The sequence below is a fragment of the Macaca fascicularis genome, chromosome 6 (assembly GCF_037993035.2).
Source record: "Macaca fascicularis isolate 582-1 chromosome 6, T2T-MFA8v1.1".
In the NCBI taxonomy this organism is placed as follows: Eukaryota; Metazoa; Chordata; class Mammalia; order Primates; family Cercopithecidae; genus Macaca; species Macaca fascicularis.
In genome coordinates this window covers 148,333,142-148,360,015 of record NC_088380.1, presented here as the reverse complement: position 1 = coordinate 148,360,015, position 26,874 = coordinate 148,333,142, and the positions used below count along the sequence as shown (strand labels likewise).

The following is a 26,874-nucleotide window of genomic DNA, read 5'->3' as shown; positions in this document are numbered from 1 at the left end:
AAGTCACTGGCAAATACGGGTGGCCGCAGCACTACGCCGCCCAGAGGGCAGGTAATCAGGGGAACCTCGAATAGCCTGAGCTCAGGCGCAGCACTTCGTCTTCAGCTTGTGTATCTTCCCCATCCTCACTCTAGAGCCCCCGGGTCCCATTAGCCTCCTCCTCCCACGGTCCCCTCCATAGCCCCACCCCCACGGCTTGCTGCGGCCACCTAGGCTGACCGCTCTGCGGCTTCGGCCGGAGGGGGAGGGGTGGACTTTCCCTGAGCGCAGTGGGAAGGGAGGGCCACACAGGGTGATCCGGGATCTGGGCGGGAAGAGGGTGGATATGGAGGAGCAGGTGCCCAGGGAAGAAGGCGCTGTGGGAGACACTTCCCTTGCCTCGACTTCCCAGGGGGCAGACAGAGCTGGGGACAGGTGTTTGAGTAGGGTAAGGAGGGGAATTCAGGAGCGGTCCTAGATGGAGGCTTGGGTGGGATAAGTGTAAGGTGAAGCGCAGAGGAGGGGACGGCCTGTGTACTGGGCCTCGGGTAGTGAAGAGATAGCAAAGGGAGGGGTCCAGGCTTTAGGGAGCGGTGCTTGGGGTCCCCTCCCAGCCGGACCAGAGCGGTCCCGAGCTCCACCTCCCGGCCGAAGGGGGGGCGGGGAGGCGGGCGGGCCGGGAGGGAGGAGGGAGGGAGGGGGCGGGCCGGGCTGTGCGCTCCGCTCTCTGCTGGCTCCGCCGCCGCCGCCGCCGCCGCCGCCGCCGCCTCACACACTCGGGGAGCGGGAGCGCGGCGCGGACGCAAAGCCGCCGGGCTGCTGCGCCCAGAGCCAGCCGGAGCCGGAGCCCGAACCGCAGCGCCAGCCCCAGCCGTGCGGAGCCGCAGCCCGGGCCGGGGCCGGCGGCGGCTCATGGACAGCGGGGCGGGCGACCGGCGCTGCCCGGAGGCGGGTAAGGATCCGGTGGCGGTGGAGGCTGCAGCGGCTTGGGGCCCGAAGCGGTCATGGCCGGCGGGAGCTGAGGGAGGGGCGCTCGGCGGAGCGAGGCCGCGGGGGCCTAGCCCGAGCTCGGCGCGAGGGTGCTGAGGTGGGGGCGGCTGGGAGCCCAGAGTCGGGGATGCGGCCGAGGGATTCCGGTCTCCCAGGTCCGCGGCGAGAAGCCGAGGGAGGGGACCCCAGTCCCCGCGTCCCGAACCTGGGAGCTCTCAGAGAGACGGGGATAAGGAGACTCCAGGAGCGCGCGGCGTGGAGGATGGGTTTGGGGAAGTGCGCGGCCCCCAGTTTGATGGGGGGCTCTCGGAGGACGGAGCAGGCAGGGACCCTTATCCACAACACATACATACACACTTGTTGGGCAACTAGCTCGGCTCACTCAGCCGCTTCCAGCTTCCCGCGGGCACCCAGAGGGCCAGACCGTGGACATATATACACACATACATACATCCGTACATATGTGCACACAGACATACCTCCCGCACACCAGCGCCCACTGGGGCACCGTCACCAGCTCAGAATCCGCTTCAGTGTCTGCACGATCAGCAGCACGGACACGCAACCCGTGGCTTTACAGAGCAACAACACAACCGGGTGTGACACCCCGCGACGTGGACACACAAACACAGTCTCGTGCCCTCATGTACGAGTGTCACAGCCACAGTTGACTACACGAACCCTTCAAAACCTAGCCACCCCCCACATTCCTTTAAGGAACACACCCTAACATATATTATCTCACCCACTTCTTGGCCAGAATATAGGTACACAGCACAGGTCTCCTTGCACCCCTCTACTGCACCCACACAAACACACAACCCAGTATTTCAGCACAAGCTTGACGGCACACACCCTAACACAGGAAGTGGCACCAACAGCAGAGCCTCACAGCCACAAACACAGAATCCACTGCTTCACCCATCTTAACACTGGGTGTCACACACACCTTAAACCAACAGTGTCACATTACATTACACCCTGCAGCTCATACACACAAACACACACACTCCGTTCCTCTCCCTCGGAGTCCAGATTCAGGCAGAAGCCGCCGGGGTCGCTCGGCGAGCCCCAAGCGCCCCGCCACCTTAATCGCGACATTGTCATTGTAAATATCGGCACAGCGGGAAGCCTGGTTCCCTGCCGGCGCCTTCCCAACCCCCACTCCCGGGCCGAACCGGCCGGTGTTCCGGGAACAAACTGGACCTGGCTGGCCCAGCCATCCCGCCTCCCCAGGGCTCCGGGGCCCCAGGTTCATTTGCAGAGGGTGCTAGCCTGGGACAGTGATTGCGACCCTCTTCCGGACATTTAGCTGAGTTTTCTGAGCCATCTGGGTCTCCAGCACACCTGGGTCCCACACACCTTGGTGGGTCCCACACACCTTGGTGGGTCCCGCACACCTTGGTTCGTCTCACACCTGGGCGCTCCCTCCGCCTAGTCCGCGCTGTAGGCCAGTGTGTGCGCGGGCAGGCCCTGGAGCCAGAAAGAAGATCGCGGCAGGCACAGGAGCAAAATTTGTAGGCGAGGTGGTCTCGCACCCTTTCCCCCCCAGCTACCCTCTGTAAGTCAGAGTTATGGCCTCAGTTTCCCCAACAGTGGTCGGCTACTATTTCTTCTGCCAGGAAAGACTGAGGGCGGCACTGAGGCCTTGGAGGATTGAGCGTAGGGTAAATCCCCCCTCCGCTCGCCACAAGAGGGTCGGTTTTATGAGAATGTCCCCGCCTAGCCGGGTTCGCGGCTTTGTGATTCCAGCGCCGGCTCCCTCCCTGCCCCCTCCCGGCTCCCGCTGCGCTGCTCGCGCCGGCGCCGGCTTGCGGGGGACCCCAGGCCGAGGCCGGAGATGCCGGGGAGGAGGGATTCCCCGCGGTGGCCTGGGTGCGGGGGGCTCAAGGGCTCCCCCAACTAGCCGAGGCGCGTTCTCAACACGCCGCGCCCTAGTCTTGCCTTGGGTTCCTGGAGGCCAGTTGCTGCCAGGGTGGGGGTGGGGCCACCAGAGCCCAAGAAACTGCCGCCGTCCTCCGCCACCCCCCAATCCCCGCAACACACACACACACACACACACACACACACAGAGTCGGCGTCCTCTGGGAGGAGTCGCTCCGCGCGCTGGGTGTGTGCTGGGAGCGCCCGCTCACCAAGGCGGTGCGGACTGGGGCTGCTGGGGTTGGCAGAGTCCAGGACTTCGTGCAGGAGGACGCCGCGAGCCTTCTAGCACCTGTTCTGGGTCAACCCTCGGGAGCTGCCAGGAAAGGGGGCCACCCAGAAAGTTTTTATGACAACCCGGATGTCTAGCTGTGTTTGGGAGGGGGGGCGCGGGGGTAGTGGTGTTACTTTATTGACGTGAAGGTCTGGGGGTATTGGAACCTGTAATTACAACTAGACTAGGGCATGTGGTGGAATCGAGGGGAGAGGGAGACAGGCCCCCAGAGGTGGCCAGAGGCAGTGTGATAGGGAGGCAAGTCTGGATTCAGTTCTGGCCGCATTTAGTTTTTACCCCTTTTCCTACCCACCTCCAATTCCCAATTCCAAAAGGGACTTGAGCTGGAAGGGGGTGTCTTGCTGGTCTGGCATATTCTTAGCAGAGAGGCTGCTGCTGTGGCTACTTCTGCAGAGGAGCTGGGCAAGGGATAGTAACCTTACTGCTGGGAAGAAGGGGGTTGAAGGGCCAGGAGGGGGCCTACCAGGGTGGGGGAGGAGCCAAGTGGGAATCAAGGTTCAGGGAGGAGTGTGGGGAAAGAAGGAGAAGGTGAGGGCTGCCCCTTCCGTGAGCAAGCATAGGTGGTGCAGAGATTCTGTTCAACAATGTATTGAGCACCTTTTATCTGCCAGGGCCCATGGTGGGTGGTGAGGATGCAGTAGTAAGATGCGTACCATCATTGCCTTCATAGGACTTACAAAGCAGCGAGGGATTGGCTTGTTTATTCATCCAACAAAGGGGCACCCACTGTGTGCCTGATGCTGGAAATAAAATGGTCTATTCAGCAATTGGAAGACTTAGAAAAAAATGATTTGTCCTTTACATGTGATGTAAATAGACCTTAATGTAACAGACCTTATAGGCATGAGATCTCATTTAATTCTCCCAAATAATTTCAAGAGGCAGGATTCATTATTTCCATTTCACAGTATGGAAACAGGTTCAGAAAAGTAAATTCACTTGGTTAACGTCACACAGCTAGGAAGTGGTGGAGCGAGGGTTCTAACCCCAACAATCTGACTCAAGCATGCAGGTGCCCAGAAGCCCTGCAGAGGCTAATAGAGGGTTGTGGGAGAGAGGGGAGAGGAGCTGAGGTCTGCACACTTGCTTTCAGTGGGAGGCTTCTGTTCAGCTCCACCCCACACAGCCCCATTTGCTTCCCCTCTTCCCCCAGACAGTCCCTTTGTCCCTTGGTGTTTTGTGCCCGCGGCATTGACCGTTGTGTAACAGTGCTGGAGTGAGGGTGGGGAGTCAGAGCTGACCTGGCTACTGGGACAATCGTGGCTGCCTCTGTGTGTGTTTTTTCTCTCTGGCCACAGCACTCAGCAAAATGGACCTTAGTCCCCAGGGTGGGCTGGAAATGAAGTTTCCGGGTGAACCCTCACCTCTGTTCCCATCCCTTCCCAGATGTTGACATAGATAGTATTTCCTTCGGCTTTTCTGGGACTCCGTCCCCTTCTTATCCCTTACTCCTACACCCCTGATGACACTTCTGCTCCTCTATCTGAGGGACATGGGTCCCTGTGCCTGTTCCCCCTGAGGCTTCTCAGGGTCCTGGGTGCCCACGTCACTGGGGGGAGGTGGGGCACCGTTGCCCAGGAAGGCAGTCAGGGCCTGGGGAAGGGCAGATAAGGCGCTGCATGTATCAAAGGCTGCTGTGTGGGACTAATGACTCCCAGTGCCCAACTGCTGGGGACAAAGTTCAGAGATGATGGGGGCAGGGGTGAGGGAAGGCCTCCTTATTGCTGCTCCTGCCCTTCCAGGCCACCCTGGCTCTCTCCCTGCATCTCTAAAGGCACCTGTGTGAACAGCAGCAGCCTAGGAAGCCTGGGCTCATCCATTCCTTGACCCTTAGGCCCACTCTTTCTTATTCCCTACTTACTGGGCAAGGTTGGCAGTCCAAGAATGGTGGGGAGGTGGGTGTGACATAACAAGCATTAGATTCTAGCCTCAGATATTTCTGTTCCTTTCCCCCAGACTCTGGGATGTGAAGAGGCATTCTTATTTCTCAAGTCCTGGCTCTTCCACATACTACTTCTGTGACTTGAGACAGTTTATTCTTTCTCAGCCCACATTTGATCATCTGTAGTATGGGAAGGAGTGTAATAATAAATAGTACCCATTTCAGAGGGTTGGGAGGAAAGAGATCATGTGTGTAAAATGCTTAGTACTGAGTAGAATCTTAGTGTTTGCTGAGATGATAATGAGTGATGATGATGGCAAAGGTGATGATAAGTTTGCAGGGGCTGGGTGCGGCGGTGGCTCACGCCTGTAATCCCAGCACTTTGGGAGGCCCAGGCAGGCGGATCACAAGGTCAGGAGATTGAGACCATCCTGGCTAACATGGTGAAACCCCATCTCTACTAAATAATACAAAAAATTAGCCGGGCGTGATGGTGAGCGCCTGTAGTTCCAGCTACTCGGGAGGCTGAGGCAGGAGAATGGCGTGAACCCGGGAGGCAGAGCTTGCAGTGAGCCGAGATTGAGCTACTGCACTCCAGTGCGAGACTCCATCCCCCCACCAAATAAAAAAGAGTTTGCAGTACCCGGCCTGGCGCGGTGGCTCACGCCTATAATCCTAGCACTTTGGGAGGCCGAGGGGGGGGCAGATCATAAGGTCAGGAGATCGAGACCATCCTGGCCAACATGGTGAAACACCGTCTCTACTAAAATACAAAAAAAAAAAAAAAAAAATTAGCCGGGCGTGGTGGCACGCACCTGTAGTATCAGCTACTTGGGAGGCTGAGGCAGGGGAATTGCTTGAACCCGGCAGGCAGAGGTTGCAATGAGGCCAGATCGCACCACTGCATTCCAGCCTGGCAACGGAAAGCTTGCAGGACCTCAGGCCCTTTCTTAACTCCCTGGAATTATCTTAAAGTTGTACCCAGATGATCCGACCATTGCATCACAATTGCTTGGGGGTTTCTCTAGGTCCCACCTCCTGAATAAAGATTCCTAAGGGTGGGGCCAGATAATCCTCATTTTGAAGGAACTCTCCAGATGCTTGAAGGGCCTGAGCCTCTTCAACTCCTTTCCCCACTGTGAGCAGCTCTCCCCCAGCCCTGTTTTCCCCACATTCCTCCTACTTTCTGGGACCTTTCCCCAGCCCCACCATCCTATACCTTCCTTGAGTTGGATATTATCCTGTGGTTCTCCTTCTCTTTCCAATTCAGACGTTAGATACCACAGTCCTTAACTGGTTCTTTTGCTGGCTGGAGGTAAGGCAACTCCTAAGGGTGAGAAAGAGCATGTTGGGGGCGGAGGTAGTCTCACAAGCATGTGTGCCTGTTCTGCTTAGGAGGTTTGAAAGGTTATAGGGCCTCAGGTTGTGACTGTGAGATGGAGGAGGCCTGAGGTAGGGGCTTCATTCGTAGCTCTTGGAGTGGCCACACATCATTCGCTCTGACTGCCAGATCATGGCCCCCTGAATTAATTAGCAGCTAAAGTTTGTGAACAGTCATTTTTCCTGGAAAAATCTGCACCATGGTTTTATAAAATTCTTGAAGGAGGATGTGACCACAAAAGATTAACTATCTTAAATATCCCTGATCTGGAGAGAACAGAGGCAAACAGTGACTGCCTTATTTATTCTCTTGGTCAGGTTTAGGGTAATTCCTGTGGGCTTCCCACATAATGCCTCACCTGCCAAGACTTACGTAGAGAATTGGGGTGCACAATGATACCACCTTGTATATGCAGAGGAGGGTGGCAGCAGGACTCAGTCCCATAAGAAAATGAGGTTCTCTGGTGATGGTCCTTTGGGGATGTGTTTGGACTGGGGTTGAAGTAGTCAGATGAGCCTGTGTCAGGTCCATGCAGGTGGAGGGGAGGTGACTGTAGGCGGGGTGGATCCAAATGGAGTATCAGATAAATTCCTGCTTCCTTTAAAGAGATTAAGATTGCAACGGGAACAAACATTCACACCAATCTGATAACGGCTGGCCGGCCGCACACACTTTAGGGAGGGGCCTGTGCTTGGGGAAGGCCACACAGAGGAGGGGAAGTGTTTGATTTATCTAAGGACTCTGTGCATTCAGTGAACATTTGCTGAAAAGTCTGCTATGTGCCCTAAACAGAGAAGACTTACATTTTACCCCAGGAAGTTCTTAGTGGAGTAGGGGAATCGGGTAAGTGAGCAAGTGAAAGAGCAGTGGTCACACACCAGGAAAGGCTAAGCCCAGAGAGCCAAAATAACAACAGTCATTCAAGAGCTGCCGAGCACCCACTGTATGCCAGGTCCAGGGCTAAGCCCTGAGGAGGTAAGAGCAAACAAAATAGAAACTCTCCTGCTTTCTGCTCACCATCTTGTAGCAAACACAGACAATTAACACATTTTCCAAACAGGCACACAACTACAATTGTGCTAAATGCTTTGAAGGAGTCCTTTGTTGAGTACCACATTTAGCCCACAGTATCTCAAACACCCCAGGAAATAGGTAGTATTATCCCCATTTTGCAGATAAGGAAACTGAGGCACTAAATCTTTGCTTCAGGTCATGCAGCCAGGAAGTGAGCAGCTGGGTTTGCCTCAGACCGTCTGATGGCACAGCCCTCGCTCTTCCCCACCCTGCTGCCTTACATTTGCCGAATAGTATACAGAAGCAACCAAACAAAATGAACAAATAGTCATTGAGTTAGAACCACTGTCATGGCAGATTGGACCAGTCTTGTTCACTTCTGCATCCCAGTGCCCAGGACAGAGCCTGGCATATTGTAAATGTCCGATAAACATTTGTTGAATGCATGACTGAGTCCCTACAGTGTACCCAGATGTGCAAAGGTGCATTGTTGGGGGGCAGGGGATGAGTGAGTGTACAGAGTACTTGTCCCTTCATGGTGCTTTGTGTCTGCCTGGAGAGGCAGATAACTCAGGAATAGGTGCACAGTACTGAAGCTGAACAACACAGGCGGGCGGTGTCCCAGTCAGCCCCATGATTCATTGCCTTGGGATTGGAGCAGACAATAAGTGGCTGTGAGTTGGAGGAAGGAGAGGTCACCGTGGGCAGGAGAGGACTGTGAAGGCTTCCTGGAGGGCCAGAGCCTGCCCTCAGTGGGATTATGTGGGGTCGGTATTCCAGGTGTGGGGAGAGTATTCCAGGTGTGGGGAAGGTATTCCAGGTAAAAGTGAGGAAGTGGGGAAAGGAGACTGAACCAGAAGCCTCTAAAGAAACTGCAGATCCAAAGATTTTGGATTTGAATAGAAGAGGGACTGGCCATGGTTTCGTTGGAGAGGAGGGGGCATTCAAGACAGAGACAGTAGCTGGGTCTGACTGGGATCTGCAAATGCATGACCTCAAAACCAGGAGAGATGGGCAGAAGAAGGGGGTTATTGTGGTGATGGGGGTGCAGCTTGTGGTTGGCTAGGGCAGAGGTTGGGAAACGCAGGTGTGAAGTAGGGGCTGGATATATGGGGATAGATGTCAAATAGGAGCCAGATGTTCATCCAGAGACCAGAGCGTGTGGGGTGGGGGAGTGGTCAGGGAAAGGCTGGTGGTGTCATAATCACTGGCAGCTCTGTCCCAGTTAGACCTGCTGGGCTCCCTGTTGCTAAGGACAGGCCAGGGCAGTTCCCAATGCCAATTCCAGGGCTAGTCAGCCCTGACCACAGTTCTGACCCCAATCTTGACCTGTGTTCCCTTGTACGCACCTGCCCATAGTAGCAGGAGGGGGAGGAGAGGAGCCCTAGCAACCGTTCATGTGCTTGTGTGCACGCTCTGGGGCATGTGTGCACACTCTGTGGCCTGTGTGCACACTCTGGGGCCTGTGTGCGCACTCTGTGGCCTGTGTGCGCGCTCTGGGGCCTGTGTGCGCGCTCTGGGGCCTGTGTGCGCGCTCTGGGGCTTGTGTGCGCGCTCTGGGGCCTGTGTGCACGCTCTGGGGCATATGTGTTGGGGGAAAGTCAGAAAGGCTAACACCTACTCCTCAACCCTAACCACTTTCACAAGCCTTGCCCAATTCAAGCTGGCCTTTTATGGGGATGGCGAACACTGGGCACCATGGGTGATTGTCAGAAAAAGAGGATTTCAGATATCATACCTCATACCTATGCACTGACTTGGCATCTCATAATAAAGAGAAATGAGACATCATCCCCTCTCCCTCCAGCCAACCTTAATGGGGCCCAGTGTGAGAAGTCATGGTCCCAGGGTCTGGGTTGTGTAAGGAGGTACTTGTGTCTCTTTCCTACCATGCATGTGGGGAGGGGTGCTCCAATTGGGGATGCTCGAGGCCTCACCCTTCCACTGGCTCTCTCTCCCTATCTCAGTATCAGGGTAATTACCATCGGTGACTAAGGCAGGATGCTCGTGAGAAGGAGGTGTTGGGTGAAGCACAGAGCAGAGAGCAGGGAGGGAAAGAAGGAAAGAGGGCGGGCAGCCGGGCTCAGGCCCAGGGAGCGTCAGGTGGGTGAGGGTGTTCCATGGGCGGGAGCTGCTCTAAGCATGCCAGGCCTCTTACTGGCTCCTCCAGCTGGGGCAGACACTGCTGCTACACCCAGCTGTGGATGAGATTCAGGGATCTGAGTTTCTGGAATTGGGGTTCTGTGCTGGGACTGACTGCTCTTGTGGAGAATCGTGTGTCAATGGGAGAGGGTGAGTATGGGGCCAGCTCTGGGCAGCTCAGGGCCAGGCTTCTCTTCCCAGCTCATGGCCTCTGTTTTGCCTCTTCCCCTTGCAGCCCTCCTGATTCTGGGGCCTGCCAGGATGGGGCCGCTGAGGCACAGCCCAGGCCCTGGGGGGCAACGGCTACTGCTGCCCTCCATGCTGCTAGCACTGCTGCTCCTGCTGGCTCCATCCCCAGGCCACGCCACTCGGGTAGTGTACAAGGTGCCGGAGGAACAGCCACCCAACACCCTCATTGGGAGCCTCGCAGCCGACTATGGTTTTCCAGATGTGGGGCACCTGTACAAGCTAGAGGTGGGTGCCCCGTACCTTCGCGTGGATGGCAAGACAGGTGACATTTTCACCACTGAGACCTCCATCGACCGTGAGGGGCTCCGTGAATGCCAGAACCAGCTCCCTGGTGATCCCTGCATCCTGGAGTTTGAGGTGTCTATCACAGACCTCGTGCAGAATGGCAGCCCCCGGCTGCTAGAGGGCCAGATAGAAGTACAAGACATCAATGACAACACACCCAACTTCGCCTCACCAGTCATCACTCTGGCCATCCCTGAGAACACCAACATCGGCTCACTCTTCCCCATCCCGCTGGCTTCAGACCGTGATGCTGGTCCCAACGGTGTGGCATCCTATGAGCTGCAGGCTGGGCCTGAGGCCCAGGAGCTATTTGGGCTGCAGGTGGCAGAGGACCAGGAGGAGAAGCAACCACAACTCATTGTGATGGGCAACCTGGACCGTGAGCGCTGGGACTCCTACGACCTCACCATTAAAGTGCAGGATGGCGGCAGCCCCCCACGCGCCAGCAGTGCCCTGCTGCGTGTCACCGTGCTCGACACCAATGACAACGCCCCCAAGTTTGAGCGGCCCTCCTATGAGGCCGAACTATCTGAGAATAGCCCCATAGGCCACTCGGTCATCCAGGTGAGAGGCCCCCTCCGTATAACTGTCAGGGTGATCCACCATTAGAAATGGGAGCCCACCCAACCAGGTGAGCATTCCCTTCACTTAGTGGAAAAGCTGCCAGAATACTGTAGTGAGACCCCTTCTCCCCAAACTCAGCCAGGGGAGCCTTTCCCACCCCACCCCAGCAGTGATATTACTTTCCTCTATTAGGCTACTTAAGTGACAGTGACGCAGCATATGAACAGTTTCCCCCCACCCCTAAGCAGACTCAAGCTGGGGAACCCTCTGAGAAGTGAAACTCCCGCCCTAGTCAAGTAGACCTTCTCTGCCAGCCAGGTGAGCTGAGTTGGAACAAAGGAATCACCGTTTATCCAGGTAGAATCTCTCCTGAGATGAGAGTATCTTCCCAACCAGGGACAGTTTCCCTTTAGCCAGATGAGGTTTTCCTGAAGCTGAAGGAAATAGCCTCATTTTGCCTCTTCCTGACAAAGTCAAATGAGATCATTTTAGCCAGGTGTTCTAAAAACACATACTGGGGTGTCTATATACCTGCCTCCTCCCTTAGGCATGGGGTACCCATAGGTGTGGGGTGCTTGGCACAGTGGGGTTCAGTGGGGGGTCAGTTTCCTCTGCTGAAGTTCTCAGCACCCCTCCATGGGAACTGCCCCAGGCGCTGGGCAGCTTGATGGGGCTGGGGCCTGGGAGGGAGCAAAGAAAGCGTCCCTGCAGACAGGTGGGTGTATCTCCTGCTGTCATCTCAGCTCTGGCCTCCTGCCAGCCCCAGCTCCTTTCTCCTTCCCCATGGGCTGAAGATGCCTCTCTCTTTGATGTGAGGGAGCTGAGGAGGCGCGGCCTGCCCTGGACACCGTTACCCATCCTGGAAAACCCTTAGTCCTAGGTCCTCAAGTCGAAGTGGGAGATGGGTGGGAGTTTCAGCCTTTTTTTTTTAAGAGCCTGGTAGACCGGGACCTGGAAAAGGACTGAAAAACAAAAGGGAGACAGACAGTTGGGGATGGCAAATAATAATAGTCTAGGTGCCAGGCACCGTTCTAAACACATGATGTGTATTATATCATTTAATCCTTAGAGTACAAGGTAAGCATTATCCCCATTTTGCAGATGAGAAACTGAGCCCATACAGATTAGAAAACTTGCCTGATATCCTACAGCTAATGAGTTCAGAGTCCACCTTTGCCGCAGCCAAGAGTCTGGCTTCAGAGCCTAGGTGTGTAACAGCTTTACCACCTCCCAGTGAGGTGAAGCGGGAGAGTAGGGCATAGAGTAAGCAGGGAGGGCAGCAGGGCTGAAAAAAGAGGATGGAAGAAAACGGGCTGTGGGAATGGGGCAGAATCAGAACCGAGCAAGGATAGAAAGGAGACAGAAGCCAAGAGTCACAGACAGAGACAAAGGGAGGTGAGACAAGAGGCAGATAAGCTGGAAGACCAATCTAGAGGCAAGGGAGACTGGGGATCCTCATCATAAAGTTAGTGACAGGTAAACTGGGGTGAGGGGAGGAGAAACTGTTAAGGTTTGGCACCCAGAGATGTGAGCAGAGACCAGGGTACCTGGGGAAGCATTGCCCAGGAGTCTTCACTGTAGCAAAAGCCCAGACAGGAATAGCTGGAGTTCCCATTCCCAAGGAGGAGAGGACTGGCAGTGGCTGGAGGGCTCACTCGGTGCAGTGCCCACTACTGCATTAGCACTGATTTTTCAGAGGCAGGCGGGTAGGAGGGTAGAGGTTGGACAAGCAAAAAGAAATAAATGCTATTTAGGGAGCACTTTCCCTGTGTCAGGCATTTTTACCTGTATTATCCCATTTGATACTCGCCACAGTTCTGTGAAACAGGTTACGTTATTATCCCCATTTCACATGTTCCTAGACTGAGGCTTAGGGAGGTTAAATAATTGGCCCAAGGTCACACAGTTACTTGGGAAGTGGTATAACTGGGATTTGAACCCAGGACTCTTCTGTTTTGTTACCCCAGAGACTCTACCAAGTTATGCTTATTCTCCCCTCACTCCCCACAGCCATCACATTCTGTCTGGCTGTGACCTAACTCCAGCCCTCATGTTTCTCCCTGCCCAGTAGTACCCCATGGCCATTCCCACCTGGGTCCTCTTGCCCCATTACCAACCGTGTTTGTATAGAGTTGGGTCGAGTGCGCGTCGGAGTTGGCGTGGGAGGGCGTGCCCGCTGACTGCAAAGGGACAGACAGTTCATTGTTTGATGCTGGGAGCCCAGCCCACTGCCAGCAGGCTCTGTGGCCTGCATCAGCCCCTCCCTCCTGGCTGCAGGCTCAGGCCGGATTCCTCGCATTGGTGCCTCGCCAGCCAGTGCCAGCCAGGAGGAGAAGTTGCTGCTGAAACAGGTTTCCCCGGTTTGACAGAGCGGTGGCTGGGGCCCGGCCTGGAGGGCTTCTCTGACCCACAACGCTACCTGACTTCTTTCAAAAGAAATACCCCAACCTGGGGCCTTCAGGTGGGCATGTGAGTCTTTACTCATGTGTGCAAACACACATATGCACAAACACATATACCTTCTCTCACAAAAATCACACATAATCACACATTCTGACACAGTCATACACATACAAACATATACCTTCTCATACAAAAATATCACACATAATCACACATTCTGACATAATCATACACATACATGTGTGCAGGCGTGCATGTAGTGCACATTCACATGGGCACACACACCACCTCTACTATTCACACCTCTCCATCTCTTCAGGAGGGTTCAGGCAGGGTTCATTGGTGAAATGGCGTCCCTAGTTCTATTGGATCCTCATCCTCTCCTGGTATTTTTGTGGACCCACACAGCAGTGACAAGTGAAGTTTAATTCTGCCCTGTCCCATCTCCAATAGTTGCCTGTAGCACTGTTGAGGATTTGCAGGCTGCATCTGGGCTCTTCAGGAAAATAGGTTAGTAATGCCTGCCAGAGTGTCCGAATTGGGAAAAGGCAGTACACACATGGCTTCTGGAAAGGGAGCGATGTTGGATTGGCTGTGTCTGCCATGCTTGTTGGAAAGGACATTGGCAGCACATATGCCCCTTTATTTGCTCTCCCTGATCTAAACCGTCTCTGTTCTCCTTTTTTTCTCTCCTGTCCCATAGGTGAAGGCCAATGACTCAGACCAAGGTGCCAATGCAGAGATTGAATACACATTCCACCAGGCACCCGAAGTTGTGAGGCGTCTTCTTCGACTGGACAGGAACACTGGACTTATCACTGTTCAGGGCCCGGTGGATCGTGAGGACTTAAGCACGTTGCGCTTCTCAGTGCTTGCCAAGGACCGAGGCACCAACCCCAAGAGTGCTCGTGCCCAAGTGGTTGTGACTGTGAAAGACATGAATGACAACGCCCCCACCATTGAGATCCGGGGCATAGGGCTAGTGACTCATCAAGATGGGATGGCTAACATCTCAGAGGATGTGGCAGAGGAGACAGCTGTGGCCCTGGTGCAGGTATCTGACCGAGATGAGGGAGAGAACGCAGCTGTCACCTGTGTGGTGGCAGGTGATGTGCCCTTCCAGCTGCGCCAGGCCAGTGAGACAGGCAGTGACAGCAAGAAGAAGTATTTCCTGCAGACTACCACCCCGCTGGACTACGAGAAGGTCAGAGACTACACCATTGAGATTGTGGCTGTGGACTCTGGCAACCCCCCACTCTCCAGCACCAACTCCCTCAAGGTGCAGGTGGTGGACATCAATGACAACGCACCTGTCTTCACTCAGAGTGTTACTGAGGTCGCCTTCCCGGAAAACAACAAGCCTGGTGAAGTGATTGCTGAGGTCACTGCCAGTGATGCTGACTCTGGCTCTAATGCTGAGCTGGTTTACTCTCTGGAGCCTGAGCCGGCTGCTAAGGGCCTCTTCACCATCTCTCCCGAGACTGGAGAGATCCAGGTGAAGACATCCCTGGATCGGGAACAGAGGGACAGCTATGAGTTGAAGGTGGTGGCAGCTGACCGGGGCAGCCCTAGCCTCCAGGGCACAGCCACTGTCCTTGTCAATGTGCTGGACTGCAATGACAATGACCCCAAATTTATGCTGAGTGGCTATAACTTCTCAGTGATGGAGAACATGCCAGCGCTGAGTCCGGTGGGCATGGTGACTGTCATTGATGGAGACAAAGGGGAGAATGCCCGGGTGCAGCTCTCAGTGGAGCAGGACAATGGTGACTTTGTGATCCAGAATGGCACAGGCACTATCCTCTCCAGCCTGAGCTTCGATCGAGAGCAACAAAGCACCTACACCTTCCAGCTGAAGGCGGTGGATGGTGGCGTCCCACCTCGCTCAGCTTATGTTGGCGTCACCATCAATGTGCTGGATGAGAATGACAACGCACCCTATATCACTGCCCCTTCTAACACCTCTCACCGGCTGCTGACCCCCCAGACACGTCTTGGTGAGACGGTCAGCCAGGTGGCAGCTGAGGACTTTGACTCTGGTGTCAATGCTGAGCTGATCTACAGCATCGCAGGTGGCAACCCTTACGGACTCTTCCAGATTGGGTCACATTCAGGTGCCATCACCCTGGAGAAGGAGATTGAGCGGCGCCACCATGGGCTACATCGCCTGGTGGTGAAGGTCAGTGACCGCGGCAAGCCCCCACGCTATGGCACAGCCTTGGTCCACCTTTATGTCAATGAGACTCTGGCCAACCGCACGCTGCTGGAGACCCTCCTGGGCCACAGCCTGGACACACCGCTGGATATTGACATTGCTGGGGATCCAGAATACGAGCGCTCCAAGCAGCGTGGCAACATTCTCTTTGGTGTGGTGGCCGGTGTGGTGGCCGTGGCCTTGCTCATCGCCCTGGCGGTTCTTGTGCGCTACTGCCGGCAGCGGGAGGCTAAAAGTGGTTACCAGGCTGGTAAGAAGGAGACCAAGGACCTGTACGCCCCCAAGCCCAGTGGCAAGGCCTCCAAGGGAAACAAAAGCAAGGGCAAGAAGAGCAAGTCCCCAAAGCCCGTGAAGCCAGTGGAGGACGAGGATGAGGCCGGGCTGCAGAAGTCCCTCAAGTTCAACCTGATGAGCGATGCCCCTGGGGACAGTCCCCGCATCCACCTGCCCCTCAACTACCCACCAGGCAGCCCTGACCTGGGCCGCCATTACCGCTCTAACTCCCCACTGCCTTCCATCCAGCTGCAGCCCCAGTCACCCTCGGCCTCCAAGAAGCACCAGGTGGTACAGGACTTGCCACCTGCAAACACATTCGTGGGCACCGGGGATACCACGTCCACGGGCTCTGAGCAGTACTCCGACTACAGCTACCGCACCAACCCCCCCAAATACCCCAGCAAGCAGGTAGGCCAGCCCTTTCAGCTCAGCACACCCCAGCCCCTACCCCACCCCTACCACGGAGCCATCTGGACTGAGGTGTGGGAGTGATGGAGCAGGTTTACTGTGCCTGCCCGTGTGGGGGCCAGCCTGAGCCAGCAGTAGGAGGTGGGGCCTTGGTAATAACACTGCTGCCTCACCCAGACACAGGGATTAGGCTGAGTGAAGATTAAGGGAGGGTGTGCTCTGTGGTCTCCTCCCTGCCCTCTCCCCACTGGGGAGAGGCCTGTGACTTGCCCTGAACCAGCTGCTGGGCCTTGTTTGTTGGGGGTGGTGGGCAGGTGAGCAGAAGTGGGGAGGGAAATGGGGAAGAAGTCTACTCCAAACCTAGGTCTCTATGTGAGACCAGCCCTAGGTGCTTCTCTAGGAGGGAAACAGGGAGACCTGGGGTCCCGTGGATAACTGAGTGGGGAGTCTGCCAGGGGAGGGGACCTCGCCATTGTGCCTTCTGTGTGTATTGTGCATTAACCTCTTCCTCACCACTAGGCTTCTGGGGCTGGGTCCCACGTGCCCTTGACCCTGACAATAAAGTTCTCTATTTTTGGAGTTTTGGTTTCTTATTTTCTGGAACTGAGAGAAGAAGCGAGAGAGACTGGAAGCAGCCCTTTGTCCTCGGGCCCTACCTCAATTTCCCCTTCCCTTCTCTTTGCCTCTTGCCATATCCTAGACCTGCCCACTGTACCCCACACTATCTTAGCCTACCATCTTGCCATCCACCCCCATGTCCCTATCCACCTCTGGGAAAGTGGCCTTCCGATCAGCCTTCAAATGGAGGTGTCTGGCAGTGTATCCCCTTGCCCCATGTCTATAGGGCTTTCTTCCTAAGAATGACCCAGAAAGGGTGGGTGGAGCTGTACCCAAGTCCTGCCCCATCTGAGGCTTGATTCTTCCAACCTGCTCAAACAGTTGCCTCTGACAGACCTCAGACTGGAGCACCTGGCAGGGAATAACATTCAGCCTTCCTGCCTTGAGTGAAGGCAGAGAACCTCTTGATTACACCAGCCACCTTCCCCCAGGGCAAGTCCTTCCCTCAAATCCCTTCCCCAGCCCCTTCATCCCAACAACACTCAACACCCAGCAATTAGCTGGCTCTCCCCTGTGTCTCCCCACCATGATCACCAGCCTGGCCTGCAGGGAGCGGGGCCCAGGGGGAGGCAAGGGAATTCCTAAGTTCTTTTCATTGACCTGCCCTGCACCCCTGCTCTTAGGGGGTTCCCTGCTCATGAGCAGAGGCTTCCTAGTTCTGCCTTCTGCCTGTGATGCTACCTCCCTCCCCTCTTTCCACTCCTTGCTTTGGCCACCCTGGGTTGCTTGCTCTCACTCTCTCTCTCTCCGTCTCTCACTTCTTGCTCTCCTGGGTCTGCCCTGTCTCTGGTTGTGCCTGAGTTGGAGGAAGGCTAAATCATGGCTGAGGGGCCTCAGGCCCTAGGGGAGTCTCTGAGGCCAGAGGCAATCTATCTCCATGGTGACTAAAGAGGCTTGAGACACTCCCAAGAGGACCAGGCGCCAGCTCTCTCCTCTGATTCCATCCACAAACTCCCCCAATGTCCTGGGGGGGGGCCCAAAGTAAAAACTCCTGGGGTCCTTGGAGGAGTGGGGCCTGGGGAAGTGAGATCTAACCATGTCGTGACCTCCAACAACTCCTGACCTCCCATTCTTTCTCTTCCTTTTCTGTCCTTGCTGGCATTCCTTCCGTCTTTCTCCTATTCCTTTAGCATCTTCATCTCTTTTTCTTTCCCATGGTCTGAGGGATTGTCTCTTACTCAGCTCTAATCCAACCTAACTCATCCATGGAGCCACATTGAATGTCTTCTCCCAACATTCAGATACAACCAAACCACACCACCTGTTGTCAGCATCAATACACATAGGCCAAGTTTCCACTGAGTACTCAGCATGGTACTAGACCCTGATAAAAAAAAATGGCCATACTTATACAAGACAGACAAGTGAACGATGAGGCAATTGAGAGCCTTAAGAGTCGAATGAGAAGTGCCCTACTAAAGCTTTTCCTAACTTATTCCATGAAACTACTTATACTACTACTCACTTCCTTTTTTTTTCTTTCTTTTTTTTTTTTGAGATGGAGTTTCACTCTTGTTGCGCAGGCTGGAGTGCAATGGCACAATCTCGGCTCACTGCAACCTCTGCCTCTCGGGTTCAAGCAATTCTCCTGCCTCAGCCTCCCAAGTAGCTGGGATTACAGGCATGTGCCACCACACCCAGCTAATTTTGTATTTTTAATAGAGACAGGGCTTCTCCATGTTGGTCAGGCTGGTCTTGAACTCCTGACCTCAGGTGATCCACCCACCATGGCCTCCCAAAGTGCAGGGATTACAGGTGTGAGCCACTGCGCCCAACCCTCACTTCCATTTTTTTGAGTCCTTACTAGGTGTGAGGTACCATGCTAAGCACTTTGTGTGAATTAGTTCAATCAGTGCTCATAACTCTTTATGATATGGGTCATTTTAATATTCATTTTGCAGAAGTGAAAACTAGTGATGCAGCCAGATTCAAACACAAAGCAGGCGGGTCTCCTATTATCTATTATGCTATAAAAAAGGGGTTCTGTGGGGAAGTTAGTTTTGGTAGTAAGAAATTCACAATCACATTAGCCCATTAAAGGCTCTGCAGAGTCCTCCAAAAAAGGGGGAAACTGCTAGACATTTTTTTTCTTTTTTTTTTTGTGGCAGGGTCTTGCTCTGTCACCCAGGCTGGAGTGCAGTGGTGCAATCTTGGCTCACTGCAACCTCTGCCTCCTGGACTCAAGCCATCCTCCTGTGTAGCTGGGACTACAGGCGTGCACCACCGCATCTGGCTAATTTTTGTATTTTCTGCAGAGACAGGGTTTTGCCATGTTGCCCAGGCTGGTCTCAACTCCTGGGCTCAAGCGATCTGCCCACCTCAGCCTCCCAAAATGCTGGGATGACAGGTGTGAGCTGCTGTGCCCAGCCCCAATTTTGTTTACCTCTTGAGTTTTCTGAATTTATTTTACCATACTGCCCCTCCCTTCCTTTGACCAGCACAGTGTGGGAAAACTTACACAAGACATGGAGATGGGCTTCTGGAAGGAGAAAGTCAGCTTGTCAATGATGAGCAGGATTAGGGCAGGGTCCTAATCACAGGGTCTCCTCACAGGGTCACCGTGTGAGCAAACTCCTGTGGCAGGAGTGAACCAAGTTGGAGGGAGGGAAAGGGCAGAAAAAGGAATATTCTGGCAAGAATGGAAGGCATAAGAGAAAGCTGAAAGAAGAGACTGGAAGAACTGTAGGTTGTAGAGGACATAGGTGCCCTACCAAAAGTTCTTCAGAAGGAAATAGTCCCTGAAAGCTCATGAGTGTTTTAGATGAACTGAATTTTAGAAAGTTCACTGGAATATATGGTGGGCTTAAAGGGCATAGAGATGAAGGTACAGGACTGAACCTTTTAATTTGGACTATGATGGTGGCAATGGGGGTGATGGATGGACGGATTTGGCCAAGGTTAGGGATAAAGGACCCACAGGATTCAAGGGATAATTGGATATGGGGTAAGGATGGGGAATGAGGGGAGAGCTACCAGGATTCCCAGGTAGACATCAGCCTTCTGAGTCTGGGTGATAGGATAGTGATGAGATCATTGACCATACAGAAGCTAATTGAAGAAGAATTTGGTTTCAGACATGTTGAATCTTAAGGGCCAGTAGCCAGAGCCAATTGGAAATAATCAGTAAGTGTCTAGAGCTTCAGGACTCAAAGAGTTTGAGAGAGATTTTTTGATCTGGGCTTTTATAATTTGATAGTCATAAAATTAGAGGGAACATTAAGTGTTGGGTATAACCCAACCCTCCATTTTACGGAAAAGAATCATGGGAAAAGAGACCAAGCAACTTGCTTAGTAGGCAGGACTGAAGCCTTCAATTACCAGATATGGGTTCTGCAGGGAGGTGAGACTGCTGGCCAGTATCTTGAAAGAAAACTGGAAAGAGAAGCACCAACAACCATATAGCCCCGTGCCTCCCAGACCTCTCCTGGACCCTGTTCACCTCTACACCAGGTGGACTACACTCCTTTATGGCCTCCCGGCCCCAAATGTCCATATCAGTTTTGGGGACCTTATCAGTCATCACCCAGACCCTTCAGTGTTTCAGATCAATACAAGGATTCCAAGAACGGTCGCTTATTCCTGAAGATGAGGTGGGAGCCATCTTCAGGAATGGGGATAGTGGGGAGGCAGTTCTGGGCTACCTTCCCCACAGCTCCAAAACTCCTGTCCTGACAGCCTCTTCCACCCTAGCTGCCTTGAATGGGGCTGTTAGGAGGGTAAGTCTACAAAGCCAGGGCCACCTCCCCTGGCCACCTTCATAACCTCCTATCCAGAGTTATAGAGTAAGACAAAGCACTGCCAAAGTCTTGGAGGATGGGAAGGAGCGTGGAGACTCATCAGCAGAGCCCTGGGCTTGGCTGTTTTCACCCCTGGCCTCCAGGGGCCCTGGGTCTGCGCCCTCCACAACTCCTAATTTCTGGTTGGCAGGAAAATCTGTGGCAGTCCCAAGTGGGTATTTGGGTGGCTGGCTGCTTGTGCCAAGTGCCAAGTTGAGGTTGCCAGGTTCCAGGGCTGATCGTTAACCTGTGGCAGGCATACAGGGCTGCTGGCTGGGAGCAGCCTGTAACGGTTCCACTCCCCTGACCCCTAGTCCCCAGTCCCCAGTCCCCAGTCCAAGCCTCCAAGTCTGGCTCCTCATGCCAGCAGCCCTCCCAGAAGCTACTTCCTATTTCCTGGAAGGAGTCTCCCTTTGAGACCAGCTTTCCTAATCCCTAATGGGTGCCATGCCCTCCCCCCATGTCCAGGCTCCTGGCAGAGCCCTACCCTCTCCAGTGAATATTCTATTTCCTGATGGGAGGATTGGGTAGTTTCCATTGTTCTGCTTTGTCTCCTTCCCCCAGGTGCCCTGGTTTGTTATCAGGCTCCTCCCTCTTTTTTCCACTCCCAGGCCTCTCTGGAGGGGAGTGAAGTGGGGATGGGGGGCTGAGTGGGAGGGGCCACAGCAGGGAGTCTTCAGACTGCTGCAACATCACAAACCAGGGATGAGGAACAGAGGATAAGAAATGAAAGGTTGTCCCCTCATTTGGAAGGAGGCAGTGGCAAGAGCAGTGAGACAGGTGAGGAGCTGGAGTTTGGAGGGTGCTGTTTGGAAATGAGGGAACTAACTGTTCTGGTATTGGTGAGCTGTTTGGGAGTTAGGAGTCTGCTGCTTTTAGGAAGCTGTTCTAGAAATTGCAGGCTATGCTGGTGTTTAGAGGCTGACCTGGAATTAGGGGAGTCGGGTAGTATTATGCTACTCTGGTATTGGGCTCTACACTGTATTACAGGCCATTCTGGGATTAAAGGGAGGCTTTGCCAATATTGGGAAGCTGGGTTAGAACTAGAAGGGTTGTGCTATAACAAGTGGTTGCACTGGATGAGGGTTACTGGGGTGGCATAGGGGCTATAATAACACTGGGGCCTGCGCTGTATTGGGACTTCCAGTATGTGGACTTGGCTGTACGAGGAGCGGTCCTAGAACTCAGGAGCAGTCTTTCACGGAGGCCTGTGCTTTCGGGAGGAATGTGCTATGCTAGGGCCTGGGTCTCTGTCTCTGTTGGTTGCTGTTGAGGCCTGAGTAGGATGGTGCTTGGCTTGTACTAGGGCCTGGTATGGTGGTGGGCCCTGTGGGCAAGCTGGCTGGGCAGTAGTGACAATCTCTCTCCCTGCAGTTACCTCACCGCCGCGTCACCTTCTCGGCCACCAGCCAGGCCCAGGAGCTGCAGGACCCATCCCAGCACAGTTACTATGACAGTGGCCTGGAGGAGTCTGAGACACCGTCCAGCAAGTCATCCTCAGGGCCTCGACTCGGTCCCCTTGCCCTGCCTGAGGATCACTATGAGCGCACCACCCCTGACGGCAGCATAGGAGAGATGGAGCACCCCGAGAATGGTGAGGCACAGCACCATGGTCAGGGCACCCCAGGAATGAGTGGAAGCCTGGGAATGGTGACAAGGCCTTAAACAAATCCTCTGTGTATTGAGTTCTTGTGTACTCAGTCATCATCACCGTGCTGAGAGCTTTCAGGTATACACGCATTTAATCCCCAGAACCACTCTGTGATCTGAGAACTTTATGGCACCCACTTTACAATGGAGGAAACTGAGGCTTAGAGAGGTTAAGTCACTTGCCCAGAGTCATACATCTAGAAAGTGACAGGTTTCTCTGACTCCAAAGCTATTGCATTCAGCACCATGTTTACACGGCCACTTGGGAACAGGGACCCTGAGTGTGTTGACCAGAAAGCTCACATAATGGTGAGGAAACCTTGAGAAGGTGGGTGGCGGTCCTCTGAACGGTGGGAAGGCCTTGAGAATAGAGATTGGGCCCTGGATGCTACGGGGAGGGGGGGTCAGAGAACAGAGTGACAATCTGCTGGGGAAAGGAGTGGGAGAAGGTTTGGCACCTCTTTGAGGAAGAGCAGCAGGAGGTCTGGTGAGGAGAAAGGCCTGTCTGGGAGGGATTTGGAGGGTGATGGCAAAATGGAGATGTGAGCTCGAGCAGAGGTCGGCATGGGAATGGATGGTGAGGTGTGCCGTCAGAAAGTGTGTGTGCAGTGCGTGTGCATGTGTGAAGGTGTCCATGGCAGCCTGTGGAGGGGGAGAGTGAACGAGCTAAGCCAAGATGGAAAGATTCTCTAACTTGGAGCTGTCCTCAGGTCTCACCCGCTCCCTCAACTCAAAGCCTCCCCTACCCACAAAAGATGGGAGGTTTTCCTCCCCTGCCTCAGGTACAGGGCCCTTGTCTAACTTCCCAGGCCCTAGGTCTCAGAGTGTCCTCCACCCCCACCCCGCCCCTCCATGCGTGATCTCATGCCCATCTCGTCCTTTTTGTGCCCGCGCAGAGCCGGCTGGCCGGAGCAGGCCCTGAGGCAGAGTGCCAGGTATGTGGGAGCTGCTCTGGGGTCTGGGGTCTGTGGGACTCTGCCCAGCACCCAGCCTCGCCCACCCAGTGCCCATGCTCTGCTCTGAGCCATGTTGGGTCCTTCAACTCTGCTCTGAGCTGTAGAGCCTTGGCACTTTGAGGGTTAACAACAGAGCTGTCCCCTCCTCACCTGGCACTGGCAGGAGGCCAAGCCAGAGTGGGTGGTGCTAGGGGAGCCCCTGTCCCAGGCAGTATTGCTCAGCCATGTCCCTGGGGGGTGGGGGGGGCACTGCCTGGTGCTGTCCCTGAGCAAGGGCAGGACAGGGACAGCTGTGACAGGAAGTGCTCATGGCCCAGCCGTTCCCATGGAGATCCCCGCTGCCCAGCAACTACACCGGCTATTGCTAATGTCAGGCAGCCAACTCCTGTTCCCGTGGGTGTTCTGGGCAGGGAGCCGGGGCAAGGCCAGGGGTGGTGGCTGGTTTAGGGGCCAAAGTGAGGTGGGGAGGGGCTGCATGAGCGTGCTTGTGGATGTGAGTGTGTGCTTCTATGTGAATACCCCACATAGAAGCTTGTCCCTTCCCCCTGGGTTTAAAGCAAGGCCTTGCTGGAGGAGGGTGGGTTCAGGACCACCGGGAGCATGTGAGGCTTGAGGGGGTTCTGAAGGAAGTGATGTGCCCAATTTCATCTGAGGATATGGGTGCCCAGTATAGTAGATTTGTGCATCCATGCCTATCTGTGTGTGTGAGAGAGGGAAAGAGAGAGAGAGATTGATTGTGTCCATCAATTCAGTGAGGATGGGGGTTTCCTCAACCCCACCTGAGGATAGATTTGCACGTTTAAGCCTGTCTGGAGATCGATGAGGCAGTATGTTTGTGTACCTGTCTGAGGACAGATTTGGTGGGTGTGTAAGAAGAGCACTGTGGGATAGGTGACGCTGGAAGGAATGTGTCTATTTAGGGCTCTGTGGCTCACGCCTGTAATTCTAGCACTCTGGGAGGCTGAGGCAGGCGGACTGCTTGAATTCAGGAGTTCAAGACCAGCCTGGGCAACATGACTAAACCCCATCTCTACAAAAAATACAAAAAATTATCCAGGCATGGTAGTGCATGCCTATAGTCCCAGCTCCTCGGGAGTGTGAAGTGGGAGGATCGCCTGAGCCTGGGAAATTGAGGCTGCAGTGAGCCAAGATCACACCACTGCACTCCAGCCTGGGTGACAGTAGTGAGACCCTGTCTTGAAGGAAAGAAAGGATAAGGCTGGGTGTGGTGGCTCATGCTTGTAATCCCAACACTTTGGGAGGTCAAGGCAGGTGGATCACCTGAGGTCAGGAGTTCAAGACCAGCCTGGTCAACCTGGTGAAATCCCATCTCTACTAAAAATCCAAAAATTAACCAGATATGGTGGTGGGCGCCTGTAATCCCAGCTACTTGGGAGGCTGAGGCAGAAGAATTGCTTGAACCCAGGAGGTGGAGGTTGCAGTAAGCTGAGATCACGCCATTGCACTCCAGCCTGGGTGATGAGAGCAAGACTCCATCTCAAAACAAAGAAAAAGAAAAAAGATAGATTGGTGTGTGTGCGTGTGTGTGTGCATGTGCGTGTGTACAGTAGGCCAGTAGGTCGATGGTGGGAGGGCATGTGTCCATTCGAGGGTGTGTGTGCCTGTGAGTTCAGTGGTCAGGAAAGGGCGCATACTCCTGTCCTGAGGCAGGGTGTAGATGCCAGTGGGAGGCCATGAAGCAGAGCTTTGCAGAGGCTGTATGTCTGACAATTGTTCTTCCCCGTTTGCTCCTACAGACCTTCGCCCTTTGCCTGATGTCGCCATGACAGGCACATGTACCCGGGAGTGCAGTGAGTTTGGCCACTCTGACACATGCTGGATGCCTGGCCAGTCATCTCCCAGCCGCCGGACCAAGAGCAGCGCCCTCAAACTCTCCACCTTCGTGCCTTACCAGGACCGAGGAGGGCAGGAGCCTGCGGGTGCCGGCAGCCCCAGCCCCCCGGAAGACCGGAACACCAAAACGGCCCCCGTGCGCCTCCTGCCCTCCTACAGTGCCTTCTCCCACAGTAGCCATGATTCCTGCAAGGACTCGGCCACCTTGGAGGAAATCCCCCTGACCCAGACCTCGGACTTCCCACCCGCAGCCACACCGGCATCTGCCCAGACGGCCAAGCGCGAGATCTACCTGTGAGCCCCCTTCTGGCCGGCCGGCCCCCTCCCCCAGCCGCCGGCCAGCTCCCAAATGGGCCCATTCCAGGGCCTCACTCTTGACCCCTTCAGCGTGGACTTCCTGGCCAGGGCCCCAAGTGGGCGTATCACTGGCCTCATGACCACGCTGGCCCTTCCCCCATGCAGGGTCCAGGTCCTCTCCCCTCCTTTCCATCTCCCAGCCCCCAGGGGCCCCTTCCCCTTTATGGGGCTTCCCCAGCTGATGCCCAAGAGGGCTCCTCTACAATGACTGGGCTCCTTTCCTTGACTTCCAGGGACCACCCCCTCGATTTGGGCAGATGGTGGAGTCAAGGGTGGGCAGCACACTTCTAACTCATTGTTACCCTCATGGCCGACCAGGGCGGGGATAGCACGCCCAATTTTAGCCCTGAAGCAGGGCTGAACTGGGGAGCCCCTTTCCCTGGGAGCTCCCAGAGGAAACTCTTGACTGCCAGGGGCTCCCTGAAGGGCTTTTGTTACCAAAGGTGGGGTAGGGACGGGGGTGGGAGTGGAGCGGAGGCCTCGTCTTCCCGTGCTGCTCCTGGGCTGGCCCACCTGCCTGCCACATGCCCACGCCTAGTCCCATCTGGGCCCCCCTTCCCTGCTGGTCATGCAGTGTCTGTATATAAGGACCTTGGAATGACGTCCCCATTTCTGCCTGATTTGCAACTTTTCTTGTTGATGTTGTGTTGTCTTGGGGGACCCCTCTGGGGGGGGGAACCTGCCCTGTGCCCCCTCCTCCCTGCCGCAGTGCCCCCCAACCCAGGCCTCTATTGTTCCATGTTGTAAATACCCCTGGGGCCATGGTGGGATGGGGGTGCAGGCCAGGGAAACAACGGGTGGGTGGGGGTGGGGACGGGGGGAACATTTGCCTATCAGCAGAGCTGGGCTTTTATTTAATTTTTTTTAAAAATACAAATCTCTATTTTTTTGGAACTGTTGCGCTGTGCCCTGGGGGGGCATCCCCGCTCAGGCTGGCCTCCCACATCCAGATGAGCATCACAGAGGGGCCCTGAGGCTGTGGGGGGCAGCTGGACAGGGGTGGGATGACTGTGCCTCTGGCCTGGTTGGGTGAGTTGGGAGCAGGAAGGTTTGCTCAAGGGGTGGCTGGGTGCTGCTCCTGATATAGGGGGCCTGCATTCTGCCCCCTCCCTGCCCTCCCAACCCCCAGCCCCTGCCATGACTGACCCATCAGCCTGTAAAACCACCATTGCCTTGATCTCAGGGGGTGGGAGGGCTGCCTCAGGGCACCCTGGGCTCCAGGCCCCCTTCTTCCAGTTGGGCTTCCCTTTGCCAGGGTCAGGGGTCCCATAGGGGAGGGGGTAGGGAGGTTGGGGGGCAGAGAAGCCCAGTCAGCCATGATGAGGTGGAGTTCCCTTCTTCACCTCAGGGGGCCAGGGTGTAAGGGGCGTCCTGCAGAGCCCCCATCTCCCGCTGTGGCCATCTCAAAGCCTCAGCCCCTCTTCCTTCCAAACCCCCACTGCCTTGGCCCATACCTCTCCAGCTCCCTAGGGGCCCAGGCTGGGAGGCTGGAGACTCAGGGTATGGCCCTTGCTTGACTTAGTCTAAGCTTGGGGAGGTGGTCCAAGATTGGGAGGGGTGGGTACAGGCTGCGGGGTCGTCTGGTGCCTTTGGGAGCTGTGCTGCTGGGGTCTTGACTCCTGTACAGAGACCCCACCCCCACCCAGGAAAAGCCAGG

The 26,874-nt window shown here is 55.1% G+C and overlaps 1 protein-coding gene across 10 annotated transcripts; it reads left to right on the top strand.

Moving 5' to 3' along the window:
* The first annotated feature begins 321 nt into the window (after positions 1–321).
* On the top strand, positions 322–25,848 carry PCDH1 (protocadherin 1). 10 transcript variants are annotated; one of them, XM_073994485.1, is made up of 6 exons: positions 750–931; positions 9,842–10,704; positions 13,811–16,006; positions 21,775–21,994; positions 22,947–22,985; positions 24,764–25,848. In XM_073994485.1, the coding sequence occupies exons 1-5, from the start codon at positions 892–894 to the stop codon at positions 22,970–22,972; spliced, it is 3,345 nt and encodes a 1,114-aa protein (XP_073850586.1). In that variant the 5' UTR covers positions 750–891; the 3' UTR covers positions 22,973–22,985; positions 24,764–25,848. The 10 variants fall into 10 exon arrangements, with proteins under 10 accessions (XP_015307541.1, XP_073850587.1, XP_073850586.1 ...); XM_065546908.2 differs by lacking the exon at positions 750–931 and adding an exon at positions 9,646–9,756; XM_015452055.4 differs by lacking the exons at positions 750–931; positions 22,947–22,985 and adding an exon at positions 322–427.
* The last annotated feature ends 1,026 nt before the right edge of the window (positions 25,849–26,874 follow it).

What these genes read in the sequence shown, in the direction of transcription:
- PCDH1 (XM_065546907.2), top strand. Translation starts at nt 9,669, where the DNA reads ATGAGATTCAGGGATCTGAGTTTCTGGAATTGGGGTTCTGTGCTGGGA. An exon ending in TCGTGTGTCAATGGGAGAGG is followed by an intron (nt 9,757 to 9,841) that starts GTGAGTATGGGG and finishes TTCCCCTTGCAG; the next exon opens with CCCTCCTGATTCTGGGGCCT. An exon ending in CCAAATACCCCAGCAAGCAG is followed by an intron (nt 16,007 to 21,774) that starts GTAGGCCAGCCC and finishes CTCTCCCTGCAG; the next exon opens with TTACCTCACCGCCGCGTCAC.